This window comes from Oncorhynchus clarkii, chromosome 23 (assembly GCF_045791955.1).
Source record: "Oncorhynchus clarkii lewisi isolate Uvic-CL-2024 chromosome 23, UVic_Ocla_1.0, whole genome shotgun sequence".
In the NCBI taxonomy this organism is placed as follows: domain Eukaryota; kingdom Metazoa; phylum Chordata; class Actinopteri; order Salmoniformes; family Salmonidae; genus Oncorhynchus; species Oncorhynchus clarkii.
Window position 1 is genome coordinate 52,176,621 of NC_092169.1, and position 17,248 is coordinate 52,193,868.

At 43.9% G+C, this 17,248-nt stretch overlaps 1 protein-coding gene across 1 annotated transcript in view; it reads left to right on the forward strand.

The window, feature by feature from the left end:
* Positions 1-16,949, forward strand: part of LOC139381311 (eyes shut homolog) — a 254,785-nt gene extending 237,836 nt beyond the window's left edge. Inside the window, exons 28-32 of the mRNA XM_071124763.1 lie at positions 1,932-2,106; positions 5,752-5,924; positions 14,666-14,827; positions 14,964-15,085; positions 15,619-16,949. Of these exons, the coding sequence (XP_070980864.1) occupies positions 1,932-2,106; positions 5,752-5,924; positions 14,666-14,827; positions 14,964-15,085; positions 15,619-16,710 (1,724 nt within the window). The 3' untranslated portion in view covers positions 16,711-16,949. The remainder of the gene's footprint in view (positions 1-1,931; positions 2,107-5,751; positions 5,925-14,665; positions 14,828-14,963; positions 15,086-15,618) is intronic.
* Positions 16,950-17,248: the final 299 nt, after the last annotated feature.

Sequence of the window (17,248 nt, forward strand, 5' to 3'; positions counted from 1 at the left end):
TTGTGTATGGACTTCGCTTAGTTCACGGGGGCATTGTCATGCTGAAACAGAAAAGGTCCTTCCCCAAACTGTTGCCACCAAGTTGAAAGCACAGAATCATCTCTAGAATGTAATTGTATGTCCACATACTTTTGTATATGTAGTGTATTTTATTTGCATAAGTATTCACACCCCTGAGTCAATACTTTGTAGAAGCACCTTTGGCAACGATTACAGCTGTGAGTGTTTCTGGGTAAGTCTCTAAGAGCTTTCCACACCTGGATTGTGCAACATTTGCCCATTATTCTTTTCAAAAATGTTAAAGCACTGTCAAATTGGTTGTTGATCATTGCTAGATAACCCTTTTCAGGTCTTGCCATATATTTTCAATAGCTTTAAGTCAAAACTGTAACTTGGCCACTCAGGAACATTCACTGTCTTCTTGGAAAGCAACTCCTGTGTAGATTTGGCCTTGTGTTTTAGGTTATTGTCCTGCTGAAAGGTGAGTTGATCTCCCAGTGTTTGGTGAGGAGCCGACTGAACCGGGTTTTCCTCTAGGATTTTGTCTGTGCTTAGCTACATTCTGTGTATTTTTATCCTGAAAAACTCCCCAGTCCTTAATGATTACATTCATACCCATAACATGATACAGCCACCACTATGTTTGAAAATATGGACAATGGTACTCAATAATGTATTGGATTTGTCCCAAACATAGCACTTTGTATCCAGGACAAAAAGTTAATTAATTTGCCACATTTTTTGCAGTGTAACTTTAGTGCCATGTTGCAAAACAGTCTTCCTTCTTTTCACTCTTGTCATTTAGGTTAGTATTGTGGAGTAACTACAATGTTGGTGGTCCATCCTCAGTTTTCTTCTATCACAGCCATTAAACTCTGTAACTGTTTTAAAGTCACAATTGCCTCATGGTGAAATCCCTGAGTGGTTTCTTTCCTTTCCAGCAACTGAGTTAGGAAGGACGCCTGTATCTGTGTAGTGACTGGGTGTATTGATACACCATCCAAAGTGTAATTAATATCTTTACCATGCTGAAAGGGATATTCAATGACTGTTTTTTGGCCATCTATAGGTAGGTGCCCTTCTTTGCAAGGCACTGGAAAACCTCACTGGTCTTTGTGGTTGAATCTGTGTTTGAAATTCACTGCTAGACTGAGGTACCTTACAGATAATTGTATGTGTGGGGTACAGAGATGTGTCAAAAATCATGTTAAACACTATTATTGCACACAGACTTGTTAAGCACATGTTTACTCCTGAACGTATTTAGGCTTGCCATAACAAAGGGGTTGAATACTTAGTGACTCAAGCCAATTCAGCTTTTCATTTTGTATTAACTTGTAAAAATGTAGGAAAACATAACATTATGAGGTGTTGTGTGTGTGTAGGCCAGTGACAAAACATCTACATGTGATCCATTTTAAATTCAGACTGTAACACAACAAACTGTGGAAAAAGTCAAGGGGTTTGAATACCTTCTGAAGGCTCTGTGTGTGTGTGTGCGTGCGTGCGTGCGTGCGCGCTTCCAGCCCTGTTACCTTTGATTCTCATTGCTTCAGGGAAACAACAACAGCAGCATTCATTTTTAGTCTTCAAACTGTCATCCCATTAGATCACTGTCAACTACAATGAAAGACTTCTCTCTGACAGAAAGAAAACCAGTTTGAGTGGGTATGTTGTGTACGGTGTCCATATTAGGACATCCTCAGTCACCCCAGCTACTTTTGACTCCGAGGATGTCCTAATATGGACAGTTTGAAGACTAAAAATGAATGCTGCTTTTGTTTCCCTGAAGCAATGAGTTATATGTTATATGTTTTGTGATTTCAAAGGTTTTCCTATTTGAGCGATGTGAAGCTCCGAGAAATGTCTGCTTAATTAGACACACTGTTTGTCTCCTCAGTGTGAGTGGGTTTTTCTGTGTTATTTCACAGGTTGTATATTTGATCTGGAGTTTCGGACGAGGAGAGACGGGAAGTTCATAGCGTTGGGGAAGCCTGAGGGTCGTCCGAACTCTGGCCGTAGCGTGGGTCAGTGCGGGGTCACACCCTGCACCCTGGTGACATGCAGAAACGGAGGAACCTGCGTGGACTCTGGATCCTCTGTCTAGTATGTACACCACATTTTCATTGATTATTTTATTTTATTTAAACCAGGATGTCCCATTGTTATGCTTGTAAACAATTCATCAGATTAATTTATATTGCCCTTTCTACCACAATATATCTCCCAAAATGCTTTACAGTAACCCATGAAGTATGTGACTGTGGTATTATTATTATTGAGTTAAGTGACTACAATGACGTCTCTGCATAATATGACTTGTCCAGAGATGTAGGCTATGGCTGGTCATATATAGGGTTGATTGAAGTGTACTGTTGCGGGGGGGCTTGTGGTTTCTTCTATAAACCTTCTATCATTGAGACTCAGAAAATGCCCACGCTAAAACAGTCTTTGTGGCAAGTGCTCCCTCTATCCGTCTCTATGGCGAGACTGAGAAAACAGGACCATGTATTGATGTTGCATGTCAGACCAAGGGCTTAGTGGGCATCAGGCCTCCTCCGGCTGGTGGAATCAATGTTATTATCCCAGAAATGAGAGGCTTTGGAGACATAAATCACTGCTCAACATGGAGGCAAATGAATGGGTATGGCTGTACCACTGTTAGTCCTATTAATCATGGTTGGCTGGGTTGACCAGGAGATAGGTGGAGAATTCTATTTCAGCCTGTACAAGTGCTGATCTAGGATCAGGTCCCCAATGCCCATGTGTTCTTGTTCATTATGATATAAAAGGCTAAATTGATCCTAGATCAGCACTCCTACTCTGAGATGCTTTGTGAATACATGTCCAGATTCCTAACATGTGTTTGGAATCAGCTTAGCCTTTTAGCTCATAATGAACAAGATTATATGGACGGGGGGACCTGATCCTAGATCAGTTTGTTTTTGTTTTTTCTATTCAGGAGAGACTTATCTGTCTGTATTGTTGAGAACAGCATCATCAGAGCAAGGAGCTGTGTGTTTAGGACTCAATGTTAATGAATGAGATACACTACAGTGTAGGCAATAGTGGATTCATTCAGCCAATAATTGCAAAATGTTATGTAGTTGGTGAAGATATAATAACTCTTAGTAATTCACTGTAGATGTATCATCACCATCTGTAGACTCTGTAGATGTATCATCACCATCTGTAGATTGTAGATGTATCATCACCACCTGTAGACTCCATAGATGTATCATCACCACCTGTAGACTCCATAGATGTATCATCACCATCTGTAGACTCTGTAGATGTATCATCACCACCTGTAGACTCTGTAGATGTATCATCACCATCTGTAGACTCTGTAGATGTATCATCACCACCTGTAGACTCCATAGATGTATCATCACCCTCTGTAGATGTATCATCACCATCTGTAGACTCTGTAGATGTATCATCACCACCTATAGACTCTGTAGATGTATCATCACCATCTGTAGACTCTGTAGATGTATCATCGCCATCTGTAGACTCTGTAGATGTATCATCACCACCTGTAGACTCTGTAGATGTATCATCACCATCTGTAGACTCTGTAGATGTATCATCACCACCTATAGACTCTGTAGATGTATCATCACCACCTGTAGACTCTGTAGATGTATCATCACCATCTGTAGACTCTGTAGATGTATCATCACCACCTATAGACTCTGTAGATGTATCATCACCACCTGTAGACTCTGTAGATGTATCATCACCACCTGTAGACTCTGTAGATATATCATCACCACCTGTTGACTCTGTAGATGTATCATCACCATCTGTAGACTCTGTAGATGTATCATCACCATCTGTAGACTCTGTAGATGTATCATCACCACCTGTAGACTCTGTAGATGTATCATCGCCATCTGTAGACTCTGTAGATGTATCATCACCATCTGTAGACTCTGTAGATGTATCATCGCCATCTGTAGACTCTGTAGATGTATCATCACCACCTGTAGATGTATCATCACCACCTATAGACTCTGTAGATGTATCATCACCATCTGTAGACTCTGTAGATGTATCATCACCACCTGTAGACTCTGTAGATGTATCATCACCACCTGTAGACTCTGTAGATGTATCATCACCATCTGTAGACTCTGTAGATGTATCGTCACCACCTGTAGACTCTGTAGATGTATCATCACCACCTGTAGACTCTGTAGATGTATCATCACCATCTGTAGACTCTGTAGATGTATCATCGCCATCTGTAGACTCTGTAGATGTATCATCACCACCTGTAGACTCTGTAGATGTATCATCGCCATCTGTAGACTCTGTAGATGTATCATCACCACCTGTAGACTCTGTAGATGTATCATCGCCACCTGTAGACTCTGTAGATGTATCGTCACCACCTGTAGACTCTGTAGATGTATCATCACCATCTGTAGACTCTGTAGATGTATCATCACCACCTGTAGATGTATCATCACCACCTGTAGACTCTGTAGATGTATCATCACCACCTATAGACTCTGTAGATGTATCATCACCATCTGTAGACTCTGTAGATGTATCATCACCATCTGTAGACTCTGTAGATGTATCATCGCCATCTGTAGACTCTGTAGATGTATCATCACCATCTGTAGACTCTGTAGATGTATCATCACCATCTGTAGATGTATCATCACCACCTGTAGACTCTGTAGATGTATCATCACCACCTGTAGACTCCATAGATGTATCATCACCATCTGTAGACTCTGTAGATGTATCGTCACCACCTGTAGACTCTGTAGATGTATCATCACCATCTGTAGACTCTGTAGATGTATCATCACCATCTGTAGACTCTGTAGATGTATCATCACCATCTGTAGATGTATCATCACCACCTGTAGACTCTGTAGATGTATCATCGCCACCTGTAGACTCTGTAGATGTATCATCACCACCTGTAGACTCTGTAGATGTATCATCACCACCTGTAGACTCTGTAGATGTATCATCACCATCTGTAGACTCTGTAGATGTATCGTCACCACCTGTAGACTCTGTAGATGTATCATCACCACCTGTAGACTCTGTAGATGTATCATCACCATCTGTAGACTCTGTAGATGTATCATCACCATCTGTAGACTCTGTACTACAGTATTACTAGTAATAAGTCAGTCCCCTGTACTACAGTATTACTAGTAATAAGCCAGTCCCCTGTACTACAGTATCACTAGTAATAAGCCAGTCCCCTGTACTACAGTATTACTAGTAATAAGCCAGTCCCCTTGACTACAGTATCACTAGTAATAAGCCAGTCCCCTGTACTACAGTATCACTAGTAATAAGCCAGTCCCCTGTACTACAGTATTACTAGTAATACGTCAGTCCCCTGTACTACAGTATTACTAGTAATAAGCCAGTCCCCTGTACTACAGTATCACTAGTAATAAGCCAGTCCCCTGTACTACAGTATTACTAGTAATAAGTCAGTCCCCTGTACTACAGTATTACTAGTAATAAACCAGTCCCCTGTACTACAGTATTACTAGTAATAAGCCAGTCCCCTGTATTACTAGTAGTACTCCATGTCATTCTGCTCTCCCCTGTAGCACTACTTCCAGCACTGTCTGTGCCAATAAGTAGTTATTCTGATGTTATGTAAACCTCATGACATCTCCCCTAGCTGCCAGTTACCCTAACCCATGTGTTCCTCTCTCCCCTAGCTGCCAGTAACCCTAACCCATGTGTTCCTCTCTCTCCTAGCTGCCAGTGCCCATTCGGCTGGAAGGGAGCACTCTGCTCTGAGACCGTGTCTGTGTGCGACGCTGAACACCGTCCCCCTCCCTTGTGTGCCCGTGGTTCCACCTGCGTACCCCTTCCAGACGGATACACCTGCCTCTGCCCCTTGGGCACCGGCGGACTGCACTGTCAGCAAGGTCAGAATACCGACCAAACACTAACCAAATACTATCAGGTCAGAATACTGACCAAACACTAACCAAATACTATCAGGTCAGAATACTGACCAAACACTAAACAAATACTATCAGGTCAGAATACTGACCAAACACTAACCAAATACTATCAGGTCAGAATACTGACCAAACACTAACCAAATACTATCAGGTCAGAATACTGACCAAACACTAACCAAATACTATTAGGTCAGAATACTGACCAAACACTAACCAAATACTATTAGGTCAGAATACTGACCAAACACTAACCAAATAATATTAGGTCAGAATACTGACCAAACACTAACCAAATAATATTAGGTCAGAATACTGACCAAACACTAACCAAATACTATTAGGTCAGAATACTGACCAAACACTAACCAAATACTATCAGGTCAGAATACTGACCAAACACTAACCAAATAATATTAGGTCAGAATACTGACCAAACACTAACCAAATACTATTAGGTCAGAATACTGACCAAACACTAACCAAATACTATTAGGTCAGAATACTGACCAAACACTAACCAAATAATATTAGGTCAGAATACTGACCAAACACTAACCAAATACTATCAGGTCAGAATACTGACCAAACACTAACCAAATACTATTAGGTCAGAATACTGACCAAACACTAACCAAATACTATCAGGTCAGAATACTGACCAAACACTAACCAAATAGTATTAGGTCAGAATACTGACCAAACACTAACCAAATACTATTAGGTCAGAATACTGACCAAACACTAACCAAATACTATCAGGTCAGAATACTGACCAAACACTAACCAAATAATATTAGGTCAGAATACTGACCAAACACTAACCAAATACTATTAGGTCAGAATACTGACCAAACACTAACTAAATAGTATTAGGTCAAAACAATAACCAACCAACCCAACCAGTTTGTTCCAAAAAAAGAAGAAAAAGAAAGCGATTAACCTCTGTTAACCTCTCCCTTAATCTTTCCGTTAATCTCTCCGTTAACCTCTCCGTTAACCTCTCCCTTAATCTTTCCGTTAATCTCTCCGTTAACCTCTCTGTTAAACTCTCCGTTAACCTTTCCGTTAAGCTCTCTGTTAACCTCTCTGTTAACCTTTCTGTTAAACTCTCCGTAAAACACTGATGAAGGTCTATTGAGACCAAAACGTTGGTATACGTTTTTCCCCATTATCCTATCGTATCCATTTCCAGGGTTTTAAAATGTAATTACATCAAATTAATAGATCTCAGTCCCTCTCATATAACCATTTTTCTTTCCCCTTTTATTGATAGCGTGACACTAGGAAATAGATACCGTACCAGTCAAAAGTTTGGACACACCTAATCATTCAAGGGTTTTTCTTTATTTTTACTATTTTCAACATTGTAGAATAATAGTGAAGACATCAAAACGATGCAATAACACATATGGAATCATGTAGTTGCCAAAAAAGTGTTAAACAAATCTAAATATATTTTCAATTTTAGATTATTCAAAGTAGCCACCCTTTTCCTTGATGACTTTGCACATTCTTGTAATTCTCTCAACCAGCTTCATGAGGTAGTCACCTGGAATGCATTTCAATTAACAGGTGTGCCTTGTTAAAAGTTCATTCGTGGAATTTATTTCCTTCTTAATGTGTTTGAGACAATCAGCTGTGTTGTGACAAGGTAGAGGTGGTATACAGAAGATAGCCCTATTTGGTAAAAGACCAAGTCTATATAATGTCAAGAACAGCTCAAATAAGCAAAGAGAAATGACAATGCATCATTACTTTAAGATATGAAGGTCAGTCAATCTGGAACATTTTAAGAACTTTGAAAGTTTCTTCAAGTGCAGTCACAAAAACCATCAAGCGCTATGATGAAACTGCCTCTCATGAGGACCGCCACAGGAAAGGAATACCCAGAGTTACCTCTGCTGCAGAGGATAAGTTCATAAGAGTTACCAGCCTCAGAAATTGCAGCCCAAATAAATGCTTCACAGAGTTCAAGTAACAGACGCATGAATCAGGCCTTCATGGTAGAATTGCTGCATAGAGACCACTACTAAAGGACACCAATAAGAAGAAGAGACTTGCTTAGTCCAAGAAACACGAGCAAGGGACATTAGACTGGTGGAAATCTGTCCTTTGGTCTGATGAGTCCAAATTTCAGATTTTTGGTTTCAAGTAGCTGAACAGATGATCTCCGCATGTGTGGTTCCCGCCATGAAGCATGGAGGAGGAGGTGTGATGGTGTATTTTGTATTTATTATGGATCCCCGTTAGCTGTTGCCAAAGCAGCAGCTACTCTTCCTGGGGTCCAGTAAAATTAAGGCAGTTTATACCATTTTAAAAACATTACTATACATTCACAGATTTCACAACACACTGTGTGTCCTCAGGCCCCTACTCCACCACTACCACATATCTTCAGTACTAAATCCATGTGTATTATGTTATCGTGTGTGTGTATGCAAATCAAATCCAATTGTATTTGTCACATACACATGGTTAGCAGATGTTAATGCAAGTGTAGCGAAATGCTTGTGCTTCTAGTTCCGAAAATGCAGTAATAACCAACTAGTAATCTAACCTAACAATTCCACAACAACTACCTTAAACACACAAGTGTAAAGGGATGAAGAATATGTACATACAAATATATGAATGAGTGATGGTTTAGAGCAGCATAGGCAAGATGCAGTAGATGGTATAGAGTACAGTATATACATATGAGATGAGTAATGTAAGGTATGTAAACATATATAGAAGTGCATTGTTTAAAGTGGTTAGTGATACATTACATCAAGATGGCAAGATGCAGTGGATGATATAGAGTACAGTATATACATATGCATATGAGATGAGTAATGTAGGGTATGTAACCATTATATGAAGTGGCATTGTTTAAAGTGGCTAGTGATACATTTATTATATAGATTTTTCCATTATTAATGTGGCTGGAGTTGAGTCAGTATGTTGGCAGCAGCCACTCAATGTTAGTGATGGCTGTTTAACAGTCTGATGGCCTTGAGATAGAAGCTGTTTTTCAGTCTCTCGGTCCCTGCTTTGATGCACCTGTACTGACCTCGCCTTCTGGATGGTGGTGTAGATGTCCTGGAGGGCAGGTAGTTTGCCCCCGGTGATGTATTGTGCAGACCTCACTACCCTCTGGAGAGCCTTACGGTTATGGGTGGAGCAGTTGCCGTACCAGGCGGTGATACAACCCGACAGGATGCTCTCGATTGTGCATCTGTAAAAGTTTGTGAGTGATTTTGGTGACAAGCCAAATTTCTTCAGCCTCCTGAGGTTGAAGAGGCGCTGTTATGCCTTCTTCACCTGTCTGCGCTGTCTGTGTGGTTGGACCATTTCAGTTTGTCCGTGATGTGTACGCCGAGGAACTTAAAACTTTCTACCCTCTCCACTACTGTCCCGTCGATGTGGATAGAGGGGTGCTACCTCTGCTGTTTCCTGAAGTCCACGATCATCTACTTTGTTTTGTTGACGTTGAGTGTGAGGTTATCTTCCTGACAGGGCCCTCACCTCCTCCCTGTAGGATGTCTCGTCGTTGTGGGTAATCAAGCCTACCACTGTAGTGTTGTCTGCAAACTTGATGATTGAGTTGGAGGAGTGTATGGCCACGCAGTCTTGAGTGAACAGGGAGTACAGGAGAGGGCTGAGAACACACCCTTGTGGGGCCCCAGTGTTGAGGATCAGCGGGGTGGAGATGTTGTTACCTTCCCTCACCACCTTAGGGCGGCCCATCAGGAAGTCCAGGACCCAGTTGCACAGGGTGGAGTCGAGACCCAAGGTCTCGAGCTTGATGACGAGTTTGGAAGGTACTATGGTGTTAAATGCTGAGCTGTAGTCGATGAACAGCAATCTCACATAGGTATTCCTCTTGTCCAGATGGGTTAGGGCAGTGTGCAGTGTGATTGCGATTGCGCCATCTATGGACCTATTGGGGCGGTAAGCAAATTGGAGTGGTTCTAGGGTGTCAGGTAGGGTGGAGGTGATATGGTCCTTGACTAGTCTCTCAAAGCACTTCATGATGACGGAAGTGAGTGCTACGGGGTAGTCATATTACCTTAGCTTTCTTGGGAACAGGAACAATGGTGGCCCTCTTGAAGCATGTGGGGACAGCAGACTAGGATAAGGATTGATTGAATATGTCCTTAACTTGTTAAAGATATGGCTGACTACTGCCCCCTTTGGAGCAATTGCGTGCCCATAGTAAACTGAAATTTTTTTTGGGTCAGAAATTGCTAATATATGCATATAATAATTATTAATGGATAGAAAACACTCTAAAGCTTCTAAAACCGTTGGAATTATGTCTGTAAGTATAGCAGAACTCACAGGGCAGGCATTCTTCCAAACTAGTTTTGTGGTCATGAAAGTTGGAGCAACTTTGACGTCATCGCCCCCACCCTTCCCAACCACTTATGGATCTGGGGACACTTTCTATGTCTTCCACTAGATGTCCTCATTCTGTAGAGCGTTTAATCTTTCAAATCCCGCGAGAATTGGCCCTATGGGAGTGATTTGAGTAAGTGCCGCGAGAAAAAAGATTAATGAGATTTCAATCAAATCCAGTCAGTCAGTATAGCTCTCTGGTACAAATTGCCAAGGAACATTGGGCTCTGGGGTGAGCTCATTTAAATGAATCCATATTCAGTACACTGTGACCTGTGACCTGTTAGAACTGGCTGGGCCAATAGGTTCAATTAGAGAATGACATTGCATAATAGCCTACTGTGGCTATAGCCCTCTGTCTCTTACAGCCGGTACCAATTCCCTCCCTACTCCTTCCCCTTGGCCCTAACCCTTCCCCTTGGCCCTACTCCTTCCCCATGGCCCTACTCCTTCCCCATGGCCCTACTCCTTCCCCTTGGCCCTAACCCTTCCCCATGGCCCTAACCCTTCCCCATGGCCCTAACCCTTCCCCATGGCCCTAACCCTTCCCCATGGCCCTACTCCTTCCCCATGGCCCTACTCCTTCCCCATGGCCCTACTCCTTCCCCATGTCCCTACTCCTTCCCCATGTCCCTACTCATTCCCCTTGGCCCTACTCCTTCCCCATGGCCCTACTCCTTCCCCTTGGCCCTACTCCTTCCCCATGGCCCTACTCCTTCCCCTTGGCCCTACTCCTTCCCCTTGGCCCTACTCCTTCCCCTTGGCCCTACTCCTTCCCCATGGCCCTACTCCTTCCCCATGGCCCTACTCCTTCCCCATGGCCCTACTCCTTCCCCATGGCCCTACTCCTTCCCCATGTCCCTACTCCTTCCCCTTGGCCCTACTCCTTCCCCATGGCCCTACTCCTTCCCCTTGGCCCTATTCCTTCCCCATGGCCCTACTCCTTCCTCTTGGCCCTACTCCTTCCCCATGGCCCTACTCCTTCCCCATGGCCCTACTCCTTCCCCATGGCTCTACTCCTTCCCCATGGCTCTACTCCTTCCCCATGGCCCTACTCCTTCCCCTTGGCCCTACTCCTTCCCCATGGCCCTACTCCTTCCCCTTGGCCCTACTCCTTCCCCATGGCCCTAACCCCTCCCCATGGCCCTACTCCTTCCCCATGGCCCTACTCCTTCCCCTTGGCCCTACTCCTTCCCCATGGCCCTACTCCTTCCCCATGGCCCTACTCCTTCCCCATGGCCCTACTCCTTCCCAATGACTCTACTCCTTCCCCATGGCCCTACTCCTTCCCCATGGCCCTAACCCTTCCCCTTGGCCCTAACCCTTCCCCATGGCCCTAACCCTTCCCCATGGCCCTACTCCTTCCCCATGGCCCTAACGCTTCCACTTGGCCCTACTCCTTCAATGTTTCCAGATCTGAAGGGTCTCATGCAGCTTCTCTATGGTGCATACATTATTTTGACTCATCACGTACGCTGCCGTTTATTATCTATCCTGTTGCCTAGTCACTTTATCCTATTGCCTTGTCACCGGTTACCGATCTACCCCTGCACATGGACTTGGTACTGGTACCCGGACGTACCCCATGTTTATAGCCAAGTTATCATTACTCAGTACTGGTACCCCATGTTTATAGCCAAGTTATCATGACTCAGTACTGGTACCACTTGTATATAACCAAGTTATCATTACTCAGTGCTGGTACCCCTTGTATATAACCAAGTTATCATTACTCAGTACTGGTACCCCTTGTATATAACCAAGTTATCATTACTCAGTACTGGTACCCCTTGTATATAACCAAGTTATCATTACTCAGTACTGGTACTCCTTGTATATAACCAAGTTATCATTACTCAGTACTGTACCCCTTGTAAATAAACAAGTTATTGTTACTCTTTGTGTATTTATTCCTTGTGTTATTATTTCTCTATTTTCTTTCTCTCTGTATTGCTGGGAAGGACCCGTTAGCATTTCACTGTAAACCTGTTGTTTACGAAGCATGTGACAAATCAAATTTGATTGGACTTTAGAGATATACAAACATTGAAGATCTTCAAATATAAGTAATTACATTATTGCCGCGCACCTACAACAAGAAAACTCAGATGTGAGAATGCTTTAAAAAATTGTAGATCTGAAAATATTGAAGGATTAGGGCCAACAGAAGGAACGTTTATTGTCATGAGTCTTGTCCTGGGGCAGAACTGAACAATTTCCACTAGATAGGCCAGCTGCAAAGTCAGAATTGTCTATATTGTAAAAATTGAATGAACATGAAAACTAAAATTAGCTTTTTGGTCTATGGTTAGGCATTAGAGTTAGCAATATGATTAAGGAGAAAGAGATGGGGATAGAGGGGGGAGGAGAGACAGAGAGAGGGATAGAGGAGAGACAGAGAGAGACAGAGAGAGGGATAGAGGGGGAGGAGAGACAGAGGGGGGAGGAGAGACAGAGAGAGGGATCTGAGGAGGGACAGAGAGAGGGATAGAGGGGGGAGGAGATACAGAGAGAGGGATAGAGGGGGAGGAGAGACAGAGAGAGGGATAGAGGGGGAGGAGAGACAGAGAGAGGGATAGAGGGGGAGGAGAGACAGAGAGAGGGATGGGGGAGGAGAGACAGAGAGAGGGATAGAGGGGGAGGAGAGACAGAGAGAGGGGGAGGAGAGACAGAGAGAGGGGCAGAGGGGGAGGAGATAGAGAGAGGGATAGAGGGGGGAGGAGAGACAGAGAGAGGGGGAGGAGAGACAGAGAGAGGGATAGAGGGGGAGGAGAGAGAGAGGGATAGAGGGGGGAGGAGAGAGAGAGAGGGGGAAGAGAGACAGAGAGAGGGAGGAGAGAGAGAGAGGGATAGAGGGGGGAGGAGAGACAGAGAGAGGGGGAGGAGAGACAGAGAGAGGGATAGAGGGGGGAGGAGAGAGAGAGAGGGGGAAGAGAGACAGAGAGAGGGATAGAGGGGGAGGAGAGAGAGAGAGGGATAGAGGGGGGAGGAGAGACAGAGAGAGGGGGAGGAGAGACAGAGAGAGGGATAGAGGGGGGAGGAGAGACAGAGAGAGGGACAGAGGGGGAGGAGAACAGACAGACAGACAGACAGACAGACAGACAGACAGCAAAGTAGGGACAGAGGTATAGAGAAAAAGAAGCCATTGTGTGAGAGAAAGAGGAGATGGAAATAAATGTCACAGCTCAGTGTGTCCCACTATCTCCAAGCTTACCACATTTTATTTAACCTTTATTTAACTAGGCAAGTCAGTTAAGAGCAAACCCGATGAGGCTGGGCCAATTGTGCGCTGCCCTATGGGTCTCCCAATCACGGCCGGTAGTGATACAGCCTGGCTATGTTTTATGATGTTATTATGCAAAACACAGGGCTCTATGTATTACTGTAGACCTACTGTATACAAAACACAGGGCTCTATGTATTACTGTAGACCTACTGTATACAACACACAGGGCTCTATGTATTACTGTAGACCTACTGTATACAAAACACAGGGCTCTATGTATTACTGTAGACCTACTGTATACAACACACAGGGCTCTATGTATTACTGTAGACCTACTGTATACAAAACACAGGGCTCTATGTATTACTGTAGACCTACTGTATACAAAACACAGGGCTCTATGTATTACTGTAGACCTACTGTATACAAAACACAGGGCTCTATGTATTACTGTAGACCTACTGTATACAAAACACAGGGCTCTATGTATTACTGTAGACCTACTGTATACAAAACACAGGGCTCTATGTATTACTGTAGACCTACTGTATACAACACACAGGGCTCTATGTATTACTGTAGACCTACTGTATACAACACACAGGGCTCTATGTATTACTGTAGACCTACTGTATACAACACACAGGGCTCTATGTATTACTGTAGACCTACTGTATACAAAACACAGGGCTCTATGTATTACTGTAGACCTACTGTATACAAAACACAGGGCTCTATGTATTACTGTAGACCTACTGTATACAAAACACAGGGCTCTATGTATTACTGTAGACCTACTGTATACAAAACACAGGGCTCTATGTATTACTGTAGTAGATCTACTGTGTACAACATGTTCTCATCTTCAATCTGATAGAACAGGAGTTTGAGAATATACAGATAAATCCAATAACATTGTTGTCATATAAGCAATAAGAATTACACTACAACGCTGAACAAACCTTACAGATTTCCCCTTTACTCTGGTTCTTCTTGGTGTTATGAAGATGAACCTTCATAGTAACATTTATAATGTTTGTTACATTAGCCATTTTTTTTATGAGGTTTCTATTTCTCCCGTTCTTGTTTGTTTCAGCCATGGCCATCAGTGACCCGTTCTTCAGCGGTAACCAGTCATCCTGGATGTCTTTCCCTCCAGTCAGCATCAGACACAGGACAGACCTCAGGCTGCAGTTCCAGACTCTGTCACCAGAGGGCATCGTCTTCTACACAGCACAGCACCTCAGTGCCCGGGCCGGTAGGAACAAACACAACCATTCTATCTCTGCTCTGTTTTTTTATGTCATTTGTGGTTTATAGAAACACATTCAGAATGACAACAACATTAATCACCATCGTATCCCTCTGTTTCTCTCTGGCCATGTCATCCACAGGAGACTTCTTCTGTGTGTCCCTGACATCGGGGTTGGTCCAGCTGCGTTACAACCTGGGTTCTGGAACCAACGTGTTACAGTCCACTAACAGAGTGGACACCAGCGGAGGGACCTGGCACACGGTACCATGTCAAATCAAATCACGTTTTATTTGTCACATGCGCCAAATACAACACGTGTAGGATCTTACATTGAAATGCTTACTTTTTAGTAAAAAAAATAATATTTTACCTTTATTTAACTAGGCAAGTCAGTTAAGAACAAATTCTTATTTTCAATGACGGCCTAGGAACAGTGGGTTAACTGCCTTGTTCAGGGGCAGAACGACAGATTTGTACCTTGTCAGCTCGGGGGTTTGAACTTGCAACCTTCCCGTTACTAGTCCAACGCTCTAACCACTAGGCTACATGCCGCCCCACTTACAAGCCCTTAACCAACAACGCCGTTGTAAGCGAAAAAAGACGCACAATTGGTTATACGGCAGCCATCTCCTCCTGCCCCATTATGTTCTTACACCTGTACAGAACAGGCAGGAATATTCCAGCTGCGTTTGTGCTGAAAACACATCAGATATTTACAGGATCTGGATAAATAATTAGAAAACACACACGCAAATAATATTTTCTGTAAAGGTTTGATGTTGTTATCATTCCAGGTGAGGGCAGGCAGGACAGGCCACCAGGGGTACCTGGTTCTGGACGGGCTGGAGGTGAAGCAGAACAACACAGAGGGAGGGATGTCCACTCTGGACGTGGCCACGGACCTCTTCGTCGGCGGGGTCTCCGACCTGAGCTCCATCTCTACGTTCTCCGTGGAGAACGAGCCTGTGGGTTTTACCGGAGGCGTGAGAGAGCTTGTCTTAAACGGACATGACTTTGACCTGACGGCGACAGGGGCCCTGGGAGGGGCCAATGTGGGCGACTGGGACGGGACTGCGTGCGGGTACAAGGTGTGCCAGAACGGCGGCCGCTGTACTGCGTTGAGCGGCGCCGATTCAGACTCGTTTATGTGCACCTGCCCTCCTCGGTGGACGGGTCCTGTGTGTAACCAGTCAGTGTATTGTGTCAATAACCTGTGTCAACATGAGTCATTGTGTTTCTCTGATCTTGTGACTGGCTCATACGACTGCTTCTGTCCTCTCGGGTGGGAGGGGAGGTACTGCGATAAGCAGGTCGGCCTATCCATGACCACTCTGAAGTTCGTTGGGAAATCATATCTGAAATACAGGGATCCTAAATTCAACACACGGAATCTGAGGTACACGCAGGTTTCGTTTAACTTTACAGCCAGCGGGAACGAAGGGTTGATTCTGTGGATGGGAAGAGCGGAGCACGATGACGACGATTACCTTGCTGTCGGGCTTCAGGCGGGCCACCTCAAAATCGCAGTCAACCTCGGAGAGAGGCTCTCCCTCCCGCTCACTTTCAGAAACGTCACGTTGTGTTGCAACAAATGGCATTATTTATCGATCTCTCTGAACAGTACCCTTATTCAGGTGTTCCTGGGTGACGAGAGGGTCCTTTTCGAAGACGTGGACCCCTTCGAGCGTTACGTTGCCATGAATTACGGGGGTCTGTTGTACTTGGGAGGGTTCGAGTTGCACAGGAACATCTCAACAGTGACGTCTGGGCTGTTTACCAAAGGATTTATGGGAGATCTTAAAGACGTGCGTTTGTATCAGGACCCCAGACAACTGCAGTTCCTCCAAAACAGCAAAGGATTTAATGTTCACAAAAGTAATGAGTAGTTCTGTAACTTGTGAAAATAGGTGATTCATGTGTTGTGATAAAGAAATTCATAGAATTGGTTTCTAGAATGTAATAATTTAAGTTCTTTATACACTATTTGTATGGCAATCCAAGTTGTATTCATTATGCACCAAATGGAAGAAAACAAACAGGGAGGACAACTTCCTGGAATTGTTAATAAGTGTTTGTGTTGTTTTTTTAAATCCATTGTGTGCCCTGATGAACACAACTCTGTTGAAACTGCCAACTCCTCAGTAGATGGTTTATACCCTGAGTATTCCAAACATTAAGAACACCTTCCTAATATTGAGTTGCCCCCTCCCTTTCACCCTCAGAACAGCCTCAATTCTTTGGGGCATGGACTCCACAAGGCTACTGGCCCATGTGGACTCCAATGATTCCCACAGTTGTGTCAAGTGGCTGGATGTCCTTTGGCTGGTGGACCATTATTGATACACACAGGAAACTGTTGAGCATGAACAATCCAGCAGCGTTGCACTTCTTGACACACAAGCTGGTGTGCCTGGCACCTACTAC